The sequence below is a fragment of the Nipponia nippon genome, unplaced genomic scaffold (assembly GCF_047370975.1).
Source record: "Nipponia nippon isolate SJK-2023a ecotype South Korea unplaced genomic scaffold, ASM4737097v1 scaffold_9, whole genome shotgun sequence".
Lineage (NCBI taxonomy): Eukaryota > Metazoa > Chordata > Aves > Pelecaniformes > Threskiornithidae > Nipponia > Nipponia nippon.
The window spans coordinates 16,682,007-16,696,924 of record NW_028262413.1 but is presented as its reverse complement, the minus strand read 5'-3'; the positions used below and the strand labels follow the sequence as shown (position 1 = coordinate 16,696,924).

The window sequence follows — 14,918 nt, the reverse complement described above, 5'->3', positions numbered from 1 at the left end:
GGCGGCAGTATTGGGGTTAAGGGGGCGGCGGCGGCAGCTCTATTTGCGGCTGCCGGAGCTCCAGGCGATTAGAGAGCGGCTCCGCGCCCCCGCCCGGCCCGGCCGCGGGAGCGCGGCAGCAGCAGGTGGCGGCGGCAGCAGCGAGGGAGTTAACCCTGTGGCGGCGGCAAGCAGCAGCAGGAGGAGGGGGACTGAGGAGCAGGCGGCGGCAGCAGGAGGAGGGGGATTGAGGAGCAGGCGGCAGCAGCAGGAGGAGGGGGACTGAGGAGCAGGCGGCGGCAACAGCAGCAGCAGCCGGGTTGCTAGGGATGGAGAGATCCCGTGTCACCCGGATGTGAGTGTCATGTTGGCCCAAACTCTGAGGGATTTGGCAGCGGCGAAGCATCAGCAGCAGGAGGAGGAGCAGCCCCTCGCGCGTCGCTAGTCACTACCATGGGGGTCGGGTAGCGGGGAGCGCAGGGGGCAGCGCACACCTGGCTCGGGGTGGGGTGGGGGGCGTCTCTGCCCTTTTTTGTTTTTTCATTTTCCTCTCACACGCTGGAGAAAGTGAGAATAATGCACCAGCAGCAGCAGCCGGAGCGGCACCCCGAAGGTAAGAGCCGGAGCTGAGGGGAGGGAGGGGGGAGCGGGGGAGCATTTCTGAGGGATTTGGGAGTCGGGGATTAGGGAAGGGGTTGAGGATGGGGTGGGTTTGGGATGGGGAAGGGATGAGCGGCTGGGTTCCAGGAGGGACCGGGAAGGGCAGGGGATGAGGTGAAGGCGAGATAAGGTGCTGTCCTCGGCGTGTGGGAGCGGGTTTATGCGTGTCTGTCTCTTGCCCCGAGGCCGTTAATACCAGCTGGCTGCGCTGGGGGAGGACACGGCTTGGTCTGGCTTTCCTTCTTTATTTGTGTAATTGTGGATAAACCTGCCCGGAGATGCGGCGGGCCGGGGCAGGAGGGCAGCGGGGGGCTGGGGCAGGGCGGCGGGCGCGATGTGCTCGGCCCCCTGCCCGGCCGGGGCGCGCGGGGGCGGGACGCGGGGCTCCTCAGCGTTAATCCCCTCCGCCGACGGGCGCCGGCGCTGCCACATCCCCCACTGTTGTTTTTAAATGATTCCTCGCTCCTCAATTAGCAGCAAGTTTGTGGTTTTGCCCGTGCTGGGGGCCAGGGGCTCCCCCGAGGAATGCAGGCACCCGCGTTTTGTTTCCCTTTCAAGTATTGATTTAACAAGACGATGGATAGATGGAGGGGTGGGTGGGTGGTTTATTTGCGCCGAGCCACGTTTCATGGCATCCCAAAGGGCAGGCGGAAGGCGGGGGAGACGGCTGTGCCATTGCTTTTTTATTAAAAAAAAAACACAACAAAAAAAACCCCCCAAAAAACCCAACAAAACCGCGGAGGGGGGGAGCAAGGATGCTTTGGAAAACGTTGGAGACAAAATTCCCACCTTTGCCCCCGGTGTCAGCCCGCCCTCGAGGCGGCACTGCCCCCCGTGTCACCCAGCTGTTGATGCGCCGCCCGCTCGCCCCTGGCCAGCGCTCGCCTCTGGCTAGCGCTCGCCCCGCTGGAGCCTTCGTGGGCGACGCGCGTGGGCCCCAGAGTGCCCCCCGCTCCCGCCCCCGCCGCCATCCCGGGGAGCCATCTTAGTGCTCCCGCGTCCCCTCGCCCCCGGCGCGCGCTGCCGCCCCTCACGCAGGCAGGGGCGCGAGCGGAGCGGGGCGGCGGGAAGCGGCGGCGGCTGAGGCCGGGCTCCTCCGCATCCGCGCATGTTCGCGGCTCTCGCGTCTTTCTCGGTGTCTGTTTCCCCCCGTCTAGAAAAGGAGGGGTGTGCTTTTTGTGGCTCCCCTCTGTTTGACGAGCAGCGATCGCTGCGGAGCTATTTTCTTCTCCTGCCTGGGTAGATCCATTTCACAGTCATGCCGCCTGCCAGCCCTAATTCCCAGCACGTATTTTGTGCCGTTCCTCCATTTTTTTTTCCCCACCCAGGCATCTTCAAGTTTTGAATTTCACTTAGGAGTCTCTCCTTCCTACAGGTGCACGTAGGAGTAGACTCTGTTGCTCTAGTCAAAGAGCTTGCAAGGAAGGATCCTTGCGAGGAGGTGGTGTTTTGCCGCCTTTGCTGTCATCTGGAGAAGGAGGACTTTATTATTATTTGGAAGGTGCAGTTTATTTTGTAAATCCTTGTGAAAAAGCAAAAACAAATCCCATTCCTTTATGGTGGTTTCATGGTTGTAATTTCTAGTGTGAAAGATACCCGTGCTTTATGAACGTGTTTATCAGCAGACAGTATTGGATTTTTTATTTGTGGGAGGCATCCATGCATTTTTCTTTGAAAATGCAGATTAGGACAAGGTTTAACTTGCTTACAGGACTTTCCCCCCTCGCTCCCCATAGTGTTGGTTATTCTTAATTGAACAATGTGTAAGTATTTTAAACAACTGCTTTTTTGACCAAAATGAAGTGAGAAAATAGTAAATGCTAAGGTATACAGCAAAGTTGATCTTGAGGAGTAGCTATGTTTTTATTAGATAAACATGGTGACAGAAAAGCTGCCATCCAGTTAAGAAAAAATGCAGTAAGCAGAAGAATCAAAACATGGAAGTGTTTGCGTAGCGCTTGCCTTGGCGCTTGGAGTAAACTTGAAGTTAAAATACTGATTCCTGAGCATTTTTTGCTACTGTTCAATCACATATATGCACACAGTTGTGCTCTGTAGTGTATGTAATGGAAGCATCACACTGCCAAGAGGTCTTAAAATAATCTTTTTGTCAGAAGTATTGTGACACATTTTAGCATTAAAAAAAATTATAACCAAGTACTTTTTTCTTTTTGTCCCACAGAGGTGAACTATGCAAGTAGCACCAGAATTCCTCTCCCTGGTGACGGACCAGCTATTCAGTCAAACAGTTCAGCACCATCCAAGCAAACTGTTCTGTCTTGGCAAGCTGCAATTGATGCTGCTAGACAAGCAAAGGCTGCCCAAAATATGAGTACCACCACAACCCAGCCTGTAGGATCTCTGTCCCAAAGAAAACGCCAGCAATATGCCAAGAGCAAAAAACAGGGTAATACGTCTAATAGCCGGCCACCCCGTGCCCTTTTCTGTTTATCCCTCAACAACCCAATACGAAGAGCCTGCATTAGTCTAGTAGAATGGAAGTATCCTTTGGTGCAGTTTCAGTTTTACAATCTGTTCCTTGCGTCTTCTGAATGTATCAAGGGGATTGTTTTACAGCATCTCTTATAGCATCACAGCTAACGCATTGGTTCACTTGCACCTGTGGGTAACTGTCGTTAATGTTGATGGTAGTTAATTTTGCTTAAATTGCTGTTAAAGATATACTTTTAGTTTGTGTCATAACGACATAGAATATAATTTTACTGAAGTAGCTAAAAGTCAGAGAAGAGCTCATAGCTATTCCTTTTTTCTTGGTGGAGATGGAGAAAAGTTTTCAGAACTTTAAAAAGCTACAAGCTTACATTCCAGCAAATCTCTGTATTGCATTTGTTACCCTTCCAAATAATGTTGAATGGACAGGAGTGCATCTACCAGTGTTAAGTGGGAGATGACCTAAGATGTCAAACCTCTATCTTCCACACTGCAATTTCGTGTAGTGCCGTTAAGGCAAATCAGTCAGATGTAGAAATCTTTTAAAAAAGATTATTTTTCCAAGTACTAAAAGTAGGGAATATTTTTAGTTAAGCCGAGAACTCACTCTAAGTGCATACAAGTGTCTGAAATATATTAATCTTCTGAACTTTTACAACGTATGTCTACCACCAAACATATTTGGAAGCATGTACATGTGTAGATAGGAGATGAGATATACTGCCCTGTATTCATGATGACTTGCATGCTGGGAAGGATTGGTTTATCTTTAGTTCAGTGGTTGTGATGTGGAAATATGTGGATTTCTTTGGCAGAACTGATAGCAAGTTGGTTTGGTATTTAATTCTCAAGAAGAGGTTTGAAATAGAAAATAGTTTTGTTGAGGTATGAGGAGAAAAATGTTTGCCTATTAGCCATGGCAACGTCCCTGTAACGGGAAACCGCTGTTCAAGAGAGTAGATTACTGAAGTAAAACTCGTTTAGTTACTTTAAACAGAACAGCCAACCTGGCAATAGAAACTGTTACTCATTTATAGGGCTTGGGTTTTTTTCAATTCTTTGAACATAATTCAATTGCAAATTAAAGATTCTGCTTTCATTTAAACTGGTAGAAGTCCAACTAATTTCAGTAAATTGGCCCCTCCTTGGATAAGGTCAGTTAAATGAAATTACTATGGATATAGACTGGAATAACTCAGGGCAGAATTTGTCCCAGTAGCACTACCTCATAAAACAAGGTTGTCAATCTTGTGCTGGTATCATTTCTCATTTCATTCTGGAGAATGCTGTATGTTAAGATGTGTGTTGTAACTTTATTTTCTACACAACATAGCAGCTGTTGATGTTGATAGACTTTGTGAACATCAACTCAGCCCTTGAGGTGACAAACTTTTTGTAGGCCAACAAACAAAATTTAACATATCTTAAGGGGCACATGGGCTTTGTAGGAGTTGGGGTTTTTTTGTTTTTTTTTTTTTTTTCAGGAAAAATATTTTAAACTGACAAAAATATGCTTTTGAGTATATTCAGTACTCTTCCTTTGAGAATATTCCGTACTCTTCCCTCAGTCTTTTGTGGGACTCTTATGGACATGTATCAGGAAGTTGTGCATTGCATTGAGGAAAGGATGTCAAAAATCTAAAAGCCAAAAATACTGCCTTTCCAGACTTCCACAAATAGGTTCATCTGGGTACCTTCCTGCTGTAGTTACAAGAAAATAATGGAATACTTTGGGGGGAAAGGCAAATTAGTGGTGAACTTCATAGGCATGAATTTTAAGAAATATTTTTTTTTCTGGAAGACAAAAGGTATCTCTAGGTTTCAACTGCTGTCATTCAGATAGGGTATAAGAAATGCAGCTGCAATTCATGCTGTTGTCAGTGTGAAAGCCCATAGCCTCTCAGTATGCATGGCTGCCAAGCCGCTAATGATATTCTATTCCCCAGTCTATTCACCTAAAGTTTCATCTGTCCTGGCCAAAGCAAAATTCTTCAGGAGTCCAGCCGTCAGAGTCATGAAGAGGAGCTCAGAATTGTACAGCTTTCCAGCTCCCACACAGGAGAACAGTTGCGATTTGCTGGGAATCTTTCTCTTGTGCTACTATGAACTAGATCCCAAAAGATTTTCCTTCTTTGGACAAACACATTTCTGTTAACACTAATGAGACTTATGTGAGCATACAAGGACAGAAGAGCTCAATAAGTATTCCTTACCCATCATGATGACCTACGTATTGATTTAAGAGTGTATAATTATATTCATCTCTGGAATTTAATATAAAGTGCTCTGTGGCAGCAAGAGTAATGGTTTTCTCTTTTTTTCAAAAAGAAGAGGATGTTGAAAGATCATTGTGATGGAAAATAATATGATACGGTGATGTAACTAAAGGTGATGAAGCGTTTGTCACAGTTATCAGTCAAAAGATTGCCTTAGAAGTAAGACTTGTTTTACAAGTGTTGACGCTGAAAGGAGAACTGGGCTTAAAAGTTTGTAGATACTCATAATTCATGAATTCCTTAACAAGATTTTCCAGACCATTTGACATATTTATACTACTGTCTATTTTTGCCAATTGTGTGGCCTTAGCTGTTTACATCCCATTCCCAGAAGATGATTCTAATTCAACTAATCATAATTTGGTAAGTACTCTTGAATTTTTATTTTATATCTGTTTGCTATACGTTTGAGTTGATGGTCATGATTAGCTGCTTGCATTTGAGACTGTAGTAAGTATAGATAATTTTAGTAAAAAAAGTAAAATTGGCATATAGTGATACTTTAAAATAAAATGTATATGGAATTGCTTTGGGGTTTTTTCCAGTTTTAATATATGCTCCCTTATGTGATGTGTTTAAAATAAGATTTTTCAGCAGTGATGTTCTTTGGAGGGGAATGTACATTAATGTTATGCTGCATGTATATGTATATTTGTGTGGTATAAAAACTTTAATTTGAATTTCTAATGTTTATGTTGATTAAATATATTTACTAGCTGTTATTGTGTTTCTGACACTTGTTTCACCCTTCTGAAGTTTACTGCCTTTCCCAATATACTTGTCTAGTCTGTTTTCATTTTTTAATGGTGTTATTTAGCTGTATATTTTACTAGATATTTTCGTTTTTAATGAGAGGATGGTGGGAAATTTTACATTAATACATTTTAAAGTGATAGGAACATCAATGTGAATTTTAAAAGCAGTCACTGGTGGTATAAGTAATCTTTCAGAAAGGGGTCATACTGCAGTAAGGAGTGTGTAGAGGTGTAGTTCTTCAATTGAAAACAGCATTGTGCTTGAAAATGTATCATGAAAACCGATTTTGTTTTAATTCTCTATTTTATTAAAAGTTATAAAGGCTATCAGACTCAAGGGTGATATTGAATTACGTTGCAATAATTTCATTGTTTATACTAAACACCATCTTGAGATAGCGGAGTTCAGTGGTCCTGTGCACTAAAAATCTGCAAGTGACTTCTTTCTGGGGGGAAGGGGAGGTTTGTTCATGAAATACAGGACTGGATTCTGTATGTAATTTTGGATTATTTTACATGGAAAATTTAGGTTGATATAAGGCCTTCTATTTATGAACATGTTTGTGTAATTTGTGGTGTGTAAGCCTGTTTATTTTCCTAAAAGTAATTATTCTGTGCATGTGATGCATTTTATATATATATATATATCTTATCAAGATTAAGCAAATATGGACAATAAAAAATGCTGGCGAAAGGCAGAATAATTCAGGTCAATGTAAAGAACAATTTATGCAGCTGTGTATTGAGCCAACCAACAGTCTTTCTCTCTCCTTTCTCCCGCCCCCACCCCCCGCCCCGAGAAATTCAGGGCACAAATCTCCATAGCTGTCAATCCACCAGGAGATCCGCTAATAACTAATTCCACAAAGCATTACATGAAAAGGGTAAAGCAGTTACTTGTGTCAGAGGCTAATCATTTTGAAAGAAATGTTTTTAGCATTAGTTTTGTTAGGCTAACGTCTGGTATTTCTGACCTAATTCTACAGTGCGCTAGTATTTAGAAAGAAATGGACATTTTCATCCCTGATGGTTTTTCTTTTTTTTTTATCTAATGTGGCCAGGTTAGTCTAAGCAAAAATAAATTACATTTTTTTAAGTAAGAGATTCTTATCCATTTTAAATAGAAAGGGTCTTGAACACCCCCAATTATATGTATGCAGTTTACTTGACCATGTAAATTCTCTCAAATTCCCATTGAAATTTGCATCCTGTTGATACTGATGTTGAGTATTCCGCTAAGTTTGCTTAAAGAACAGAATTTACCCTGGCAATGTACTTTCAGGTGCTGGGACAGATGCAAGCCCGATAAGGGAACACACAGGCACGTCCTGTGTACCTGATCTAATTAAATAGTTCTGGAATGAGCAGCATTGGCTTTTCTTACGACTAAGGTTCTACACAATGAAATACACTAACCAGTGATCTGAGTTCACTTATCTTCCTCTGGTATTTCACTGATGTTTTTCCTAGAGTAGACCCACTTCCTTAGCTGAACTCTTAGTGTGGATTCAAGTGTACTGTGAGGGAATATCATAGAAGAACTGAGTTAGAATTCTTCAGGCTTGCTTGGGAGCCTGCTTGAGTGTGCATTTCCTGATGCTTTGAGGTGTATGTATGGATATATATTTGACAGAGAGGGGTGTAAGTTGTCTTATAGTGGAAGTAGAGATTATTCTGTTGAATAACGTTCAGATCTTTTGTGATACTGGTCTAAAAAACAGACCAAATCTTAAAAATCAGTCTTAAATCTTATTAATAGGTTTGGTAGGATTTTAGCCTGCTGCTTGTAGGCATGTTTGTCTTCCATGAGCTGTACACTACCAGTTTGATCTTGCTAGGAGACTGTACCCCACTCCGGCTTTAATTCAAATTGGAAAGTTGAGAAGAATAAGATAATCTCCTCTCTCCTTCCAGCCCAGGTGTTTGGTCCTATCAAACCCCACAGCCTCTTCTCCCTGCTTGCTTGTCTCTGGACACAAGCATCCATTGACACTGCACAGATTGCAGCACTTGTATCATTTAGTGCCTTGGGTGGGAAAAGACCAGAGTGAGGAACAGGAACATGGTCTGCCTCCAGTGCCTTCACTTCCTCATTATGTAAACCCCAAAAGTTCAGCTTTATAAATTTTAGTTTGCATATGGATATTATAGCTAGGGCTTGGTTCTTAGGGAGTAAATCAATGTTGCTTCATTGAGTTGAATACGTTAATTGCTTTTCATCCACTAGCTGAACTGGCTCATATTTTTTTAAATTGGGAACAGAAAAATTAAATATTTATGCATGTGGGTTTGTTTTTTTTTTTTTTTTCAAATAAAGTATACATAATTTGTAATCAGCCATGGAAAGAGGAAGCAGTGGTACAAGAAGGCAAAAACCAGTGGAACACTGGTAAGTGGGAACTAGAAATAGAAACTTCTAGTTTTGCTTGGGCTGGACAGAAGACAGTTTGCCTCTATGAGAAGCTGAGCAGTTGAAGTGTTCATTGTTTATGACTTCAGGAAGTCTGCAATGACAACCTCAATCCAAGAGTGTACATGCAGAATAGGTATTTATTCCCCTTTGTAATGGGATGTTAGAAGACGGCTTCTGTATGATGGAATTTCCAAGACTTGTAAGAGAAACCTGAGATAGAATTTCTGAGTCTGTCTTCACCTGTGACTGAGCCAGTGAAACACTGACCATATGTCAAGCACCTAAGCACTGGTTGAGCTGCAAGTGAGCACTGTTCTTACTTTCTCATGAATGTTTCAACATGTGGTGTCTAACCAACACAAAGTCAGTTATGCATTGTGGTAGTAATGGCAAAAGAAACTCCAGCACAAATTAACCAAAAATATAACAAACATTTTAAGAAACAGGTAGGTGTATCTTAAGAGAAATAGTAAATCAAATGTATGCATATTTATGTATTTTTTTAAAAATAGGATGTATCTTGGGTATTTGTTATTCTTGAATCTGAGCCAATTTTTAATCTTAAATATCTTAAGATAGATGTCTGTGAGAAGGTTCCACATGCTTGTTTTTTGAAAAGTAGACCGTTGCAGAAATTGACAGTGCAAGCTAAGTGTAAGGATGGGACAATTGTGTGTTTCTGTGTTGTTCGCTCATCTTTGCTGAGATGCAAGTTGTGATTATTGATGTTTTTGTGATAGAACCAGCAGCATGCTATGAGATACGAGATACTTATGATAACTTAAGGAAGCAAGAGAGGGTTTCTTCATGATATCAGTGACTAAATTAAGCAGATGATAATCACTGATGGATAGGAGTCTCATTATTGTTGTTTGTCTGTCTTCTCATCTTCTGAGTAGACAAGCTGAGATTTCTGGTTTTCCTTTTTGCCATTCTCTGAGAGTAGATGGTGCACTACAGCTATCTTGCACAGTGGATTCGTGGTCATCCTTATTCTCTCTCAAGAATGATGTGTTAGTACTGGGTGATACAAAACAATGCATTTCAGTCAAAGCAGAAGTGCGGAGTTAAATTGTGACTGGACTGTGCTTGACCCCTTGCCAGTGTTACAGTTCTATGGGAAAGTTTATGTAATCCTCTGTCTGAAAACACCTTGAGGTGTGTCTCTGGGGTGTGCTGGGAGAGGCAGAAGGAAGGGATCTTCTCTTCTGTACTTGGAATGGAGCAGTTCTCTCCTGTATTTCTGTACTGCAGAGAGTGCAATACAGACTAATGAACTTTAAAAACAGTTATTGAACTTGATCCTGAATTATACTTAATTAATAATTAGTCCCTAATCAGTTAATATTCTTTTGCAAGTGGGCCCAGTTCTTCTGCAAGTAGATGGGTGAAACTTATTGAACTAAAGTTTTTTTTTTTTTTCTCTTATAGCAGTACAGGGCCAGTGGGATGAAAGCCTCATAAGCTCACTAGTTCATTCATATTTTAATGTTTCTTTCACCTGTCTTCAGAAGTTTCAGGTGATCTGAACTTTCCATGCTTGATTCAGCTCTTCTTTTGGCAGTGTTTCTTGTCTGAGCTTGATAAGAAGCAGTTTCTGGCAGGATGGGTTTCCTGTATATATCTTTCTTCTGTTTCTGTCTTTTCCATTTTTTTCCCCCCATCTGTGTTATGTTATTTTCCTTCATGTCTTTTGTCTTCGTTAACTTCCCACTCCTTTCTTTCTTGTTATCTTTTGTCTCTGCCCTCTGGCTTCCCTCTGTGTTTACTCTTCTGTTTGTCCTCTTCCGCATCATGCTTAGCTCTATCTCACTCTCCCACCTCAATTTTTCTTTCTTCTATCATCCTGCTGTACCATGTTCTGTTCTCCTGTGCTTTGCCTCCTACTGACTTTCCCATTGGTCTAACTAGCACTGGGCTTCTTTACAATGTGCAGGCAGACTGGCACAATACAAGTCTGGATTTTGGCCACAATTGAGACATTTTTGCTTATTTTTTTTTTTTTTTTAAATAAGTAAATGTGAACAATAAGAAAGCATCCATACTGAGTCTATGAAAACTAGTCCCCTGGAATTGAGTCTGCTTTGGGTGTACTGCATCTCTTGTGACTAGACCTTGAAGGTTTTCACTGGTGACACCTCTACTAGAGAAGAGATTGACAGCCTGTGCATTTCGGGAGACTTACTTGCACAAATTACAGCAAATTGGCAAGTGCAAAGTCAAGTGAGTAAAGTGCTTAATGCATAAAGGGCTGGAACCTAATGATAGTTAAAGACTGTATGCCCCTGATAGCAGGATTCTTCAGCCTTGTTTCTGACTACCATTGTCAGTGGGGAACCCTCTCAAAGAGTCTGGTTCTGCATTAAAAGAAGGTCTCTCCAGCCTGTGCTTACAGAGTAGGTTGGGTGATGGTCCTGGATATGTTTCTCCCAGGGAGCCGGGACAGGGAGAGCCATAGTGGGCGGGGGGACACTGCTACAGAGAGGTAACTGTTTGTGTCATATCTTTCAGTCAGAGATTTCCTCTGTAAGTAGATTTAGGTGGATCTTTCAGTGCCTCCAGCAATAGCAAAGCCGGTGTTGTCCCTGAACTGTTGTGCCTTCAATCTAGGGCACAGCAGGAGAGTACTCTGAGCAGAACCAGTTGAACTCTTGACTTAGAGGTGTCAGGCTTCCTATCCTTATCTTATTAGCAACCCCATGACTCATTCAGTTCTAAGGCCACATGACTAATTAATCCATCCATTGAAAAGGTTTTTGGTTTTTACCTTCCACCCAGTTAACCTCTATATGTAGCTATCTGACAATATTGTTGTAGAATGTTATTAATTTTAACCACATGTAGAATTATTTATTAAAGATTTCTGTTTAATTGCTAGATGTTCTATAATGTGTTCTAGAAAGACTTCTACATATATCTACTGTCTTTGCTGTGTTTACTTTTTCAGTTCAGAGGTCTCTGAGGCCTGGGTGTCTCTCTCCTCACTTAGAACATCTTCCAATCTAAATAACTTCTTGTCACTCTGTTTCCAGTCTTTTTCTACTTTTGGATTCTTAGCTAATGCTCTCTCCTAATGTCTCTGCTAGCTGGTATAAAAGTCACCCAAGTAAACTGTTCAGCAAAGATGCAAGATAATTTGGACTCTACTGAAAATACTTCATTTTGCATACAGGAGAACATGATGGAGACATTGTAATGTTTTGTGTGTATTTCACGAAGCACCTAACTACTGGTACTAAAGGCACTAGATTAATTCTTTGTAAGGGAAAATGTCATTACGTTTAATTTGAAAAAAGATTCAAAAACGTTGGATCCAATCGTAACCGATATACCACAGGAATTTTATGTTGCATATCGATTCAAGTCAGCAAAATGTATTTATAGCTTTGTGTACAAGTAGTCAGGAGGGCCTGAGAGAAAGTCAGTAGTTTAATTTTGAAAAAAAACCCCAAATGTTAGGAATTGTCCTTTTTCTTTTCACACAGGCTTAAAAATGTAAGAGGCTTGAATTCCCTCCTCATCAGTTTTTGTGTCTATATGCGTATGTAAATGCTCTGAGGGATAGCTTTGATAATTTTTTCTGCTATTTTTAATGTACATCGATTACCCTGGCATCTATTTTCTCATTCAAAAAAACATGAAGTAACTATTTAACTACTGAAACAGCCTGACTTATGTTTCTGAAAATTAATAGTAAAGCTATTTGATGGCTATTAGGTGAGACAATATGCATCAGTAAGTAACCTTTGCACAACTGCAGAAATGCCTTAATAGATGACATTTCTGCAAGGGAATTATTAAAAAAAAAATGATAATGCTGTACTGAGCCCTATTTTCATATTTCATTTTTTTTATATTACTGGCAACCCAAAATTTCCAGTAGTATGTGTTACCTAATTATTATGGATTGCTTTGACTTTTATCAGTGCAGATCATGTATTTAGAAAACTTTTTTCCCTTGTGTTGTAATGCATACCTCTGCAAAATAGATGAAAATTCTGAGTTGGTAGTGTCTTACATCCGCTTTGTCCTGCAGCCAGTTCCTAGGCCTATTCTGTCTGCTCTGCACTATTCCAGTAGCATGAAATAGCTCTTGAATTTTTTTTATAAACATAATTACATGTGTCAAGTCCATCTCTAGTGGTGAATGAAACAGAAATTTTATTTTGTACTCTGGCTTGGGAAAAGGGACATTCCTGAAAGAAAGATATGACCAGGATGACTGGCAATTTCCAACTGGTAGAAAGGTCACTTGGGTTTGTAGAGGTTTGGGAATAACATGAACTAGTCCTTGTTGTTGTTTATTTTATTTTGTGTGCCCCAATGCAACTTCGGATCTAGCTACTTCAGCACAGATGAAAATGGCTGTTGGGAGTGCGAGAGTATGAGAAGGTCTGCAACTTAGTTTTACAGGTTTCAGTTAATGACACTGCAAAAATAATTTCCCCCTTTTTTTTTTTTTTTTTAAAGCAGGAGATAGCTTCTCAGTTATCCAAACCGGAAGGCCTTACAAAAAGATGTACTTAATAATTACCATTTGAAAGGAACTGTTTTTTCCGTGTTTGAAGTTGCAAGCTCGTTCCTGTGGGGAATTCCTACTAAGGGCTTGTCTCTCCTTAAAAAGATTTGCTGGTAGTGCTTCACTGGCAAACTGCCTAGGGAGACAGAGCATACACCAGAAAGAGTTCTTTATTATAGCCTAAAGTCAGTCTCCCAAATGGAGTAGTGCTGCGCTGGTAGGAGGCTTCCTCCCCCTGCCCCCTGGTTTAATTGTGCTGTGTAGAGCAGTGATCCCCACTCTACCCCTCCTGCCCTTCTCTTCCCTTACTCCCTGCTTGATAAAGGTACGCATAGACTGGTCGCAATAAAAGTAAATCTGTGTACTTCTAAATACACAGAATAATCTTAGTAGTTACTATATCAGTTGAATGGTCAGTAGGAAAGTAGTTAGATTTGACATTAAAATTGTTGTAATTCAGATCTAAAGTGAGCATTTAAGATGAGTGGGAGAAGTTTGTACTTTTCATACAAACTACTGGAATAGAGTAAAAGTTGATTTTTAAATGCTCTGAAAAAAAACCCATGAACAAATGTAGGTTATAAAACCAGTTTACTGACTGTATGTAAAACATGTGAATTACTAATTTCCTCCAATATTGAGCATGTAAATTTAACAAAATACTAATCTACAGCTTTATTCCTTGACAATAGCTGCTATGCTAAAGGAAACCCTGAAAATTGTTTCTGAAGTTTCAAAAAATGAACACACAAAATTGAGAATCTTTACATGTTGCCATGTATCATTGCCACACCAAAAGCAGATTGCCATAAATATACTTGGATTTGCTTTATAAAACCTATCTTAAAACTCTAGGTTATGCAGAATATGGATGTTTACTTTCTTCTAAAAACATGTTTCATATAAGAAGCATATTATGCATTGAGAACTGTAGTGGTTTTCTGTTGTTTTTGTTGTTTTGTTTTGTTTTGTTTTTTTTAATATGGTCTCTGTGTGTGTGAGCACTGTGTCTTGAAATACCACAGAGTTGGGATCCATGACTTTTGAAAGTGCTGGTCAAGACTTGCTTGCTTAACTTGAGCAGAAATGGAGAAGTTCTGGGTACTTTCCAAAAGCCAGTCCCTGGATATTTCAAAAGACGCATGTAGCTGTTAAGATCAACTAAAATGTATTTTCTGATTTGGTGAGCTTTAATGACAAACTGTTTTCAGTGATGGCTAATTGAATGTGTGATTTGGTTTACCATTAATTTTGTAAGAATTCAAATTTGTTTATCCTGCTGTCATGCACCAAAACCTTTCTTTTGCTGGGCCATCTGGAAGGACAGGGCCATGAAGAAAGGTTAAATGAATATATAGTGATAGTGGGAGAATGTTAATTAGGATGATTTGCTTTTCAGTGTTAGGGTTTTTTTTGTTATTGTGTAATCCTCTGCAATAAAATTCTCATTTAATGAATTGCAAATACAGCATCATCCTCCCCCTTCAGAGGAGATTGAGAGCATGCCCTTAGTTCCTGCTTGTATAAAATTCACTTGGTAGCACCGATTAGCAGCCTACTGTTGTTTGTGGATTTTTTTCATAGTCATTTTTATGAAGAAAAGTGCTTTTAGAGTTCCATTCTTGAAGAATGCCTTGATTAAACTGTGTGAGTCTTCTCAGAAACCTAGGTGCTTGACTTCAGCATTTGAAACCAAACTTTAAATAAAGATTTGAGATTTATGCTCAAAATTTGGCTGTGAAAATAACATTTTTCAATGAAATCAACACAGCTGACCAGGATACATCATTTGACTGTTCATTGTTAGTAGGGAGTATTATTCTAGAATAATATTGTAGTGCTTGATAGTAATATAAAACTTTGAA

At 40.8% G+C, this 14,918-nt stretch overlaps 1 protein-coding gene across 5 annotated transcripts in view; it reads left to right on the top strand.

Moving 5' to 3' along the window:
* Positions 1–496: 496 nt before the first annotated feature.
* CACNA1D (calcium voltage-gated channel subunit alpha1 D) overlaps positions 497–14,918 on the top strand; it is a 212,219-nt gene continuing 197,797 nt past the window's right edge. For all 5 annotated transcript variants that reach the window (XM_087743000.1, XM_087742999.1, XM_087742997.1 and 2 more), the window contains exons 1-3: positions 497–592; positions 2,822–3,140; positions 5,624–5,729. In XM_087743000.1, coding sequence (XP_087599126.1) covers positions 556–592; positions 2,822–3,140; positions 5,624–5,729 — 462 coding nt within the window. In that variant the 5' untranslated portion in view covers positions 497–555. The remainder of the gene's footprint in view (positions 593–2,821; positions 3,141–5,623; positions 5,730–14,918) is intronic.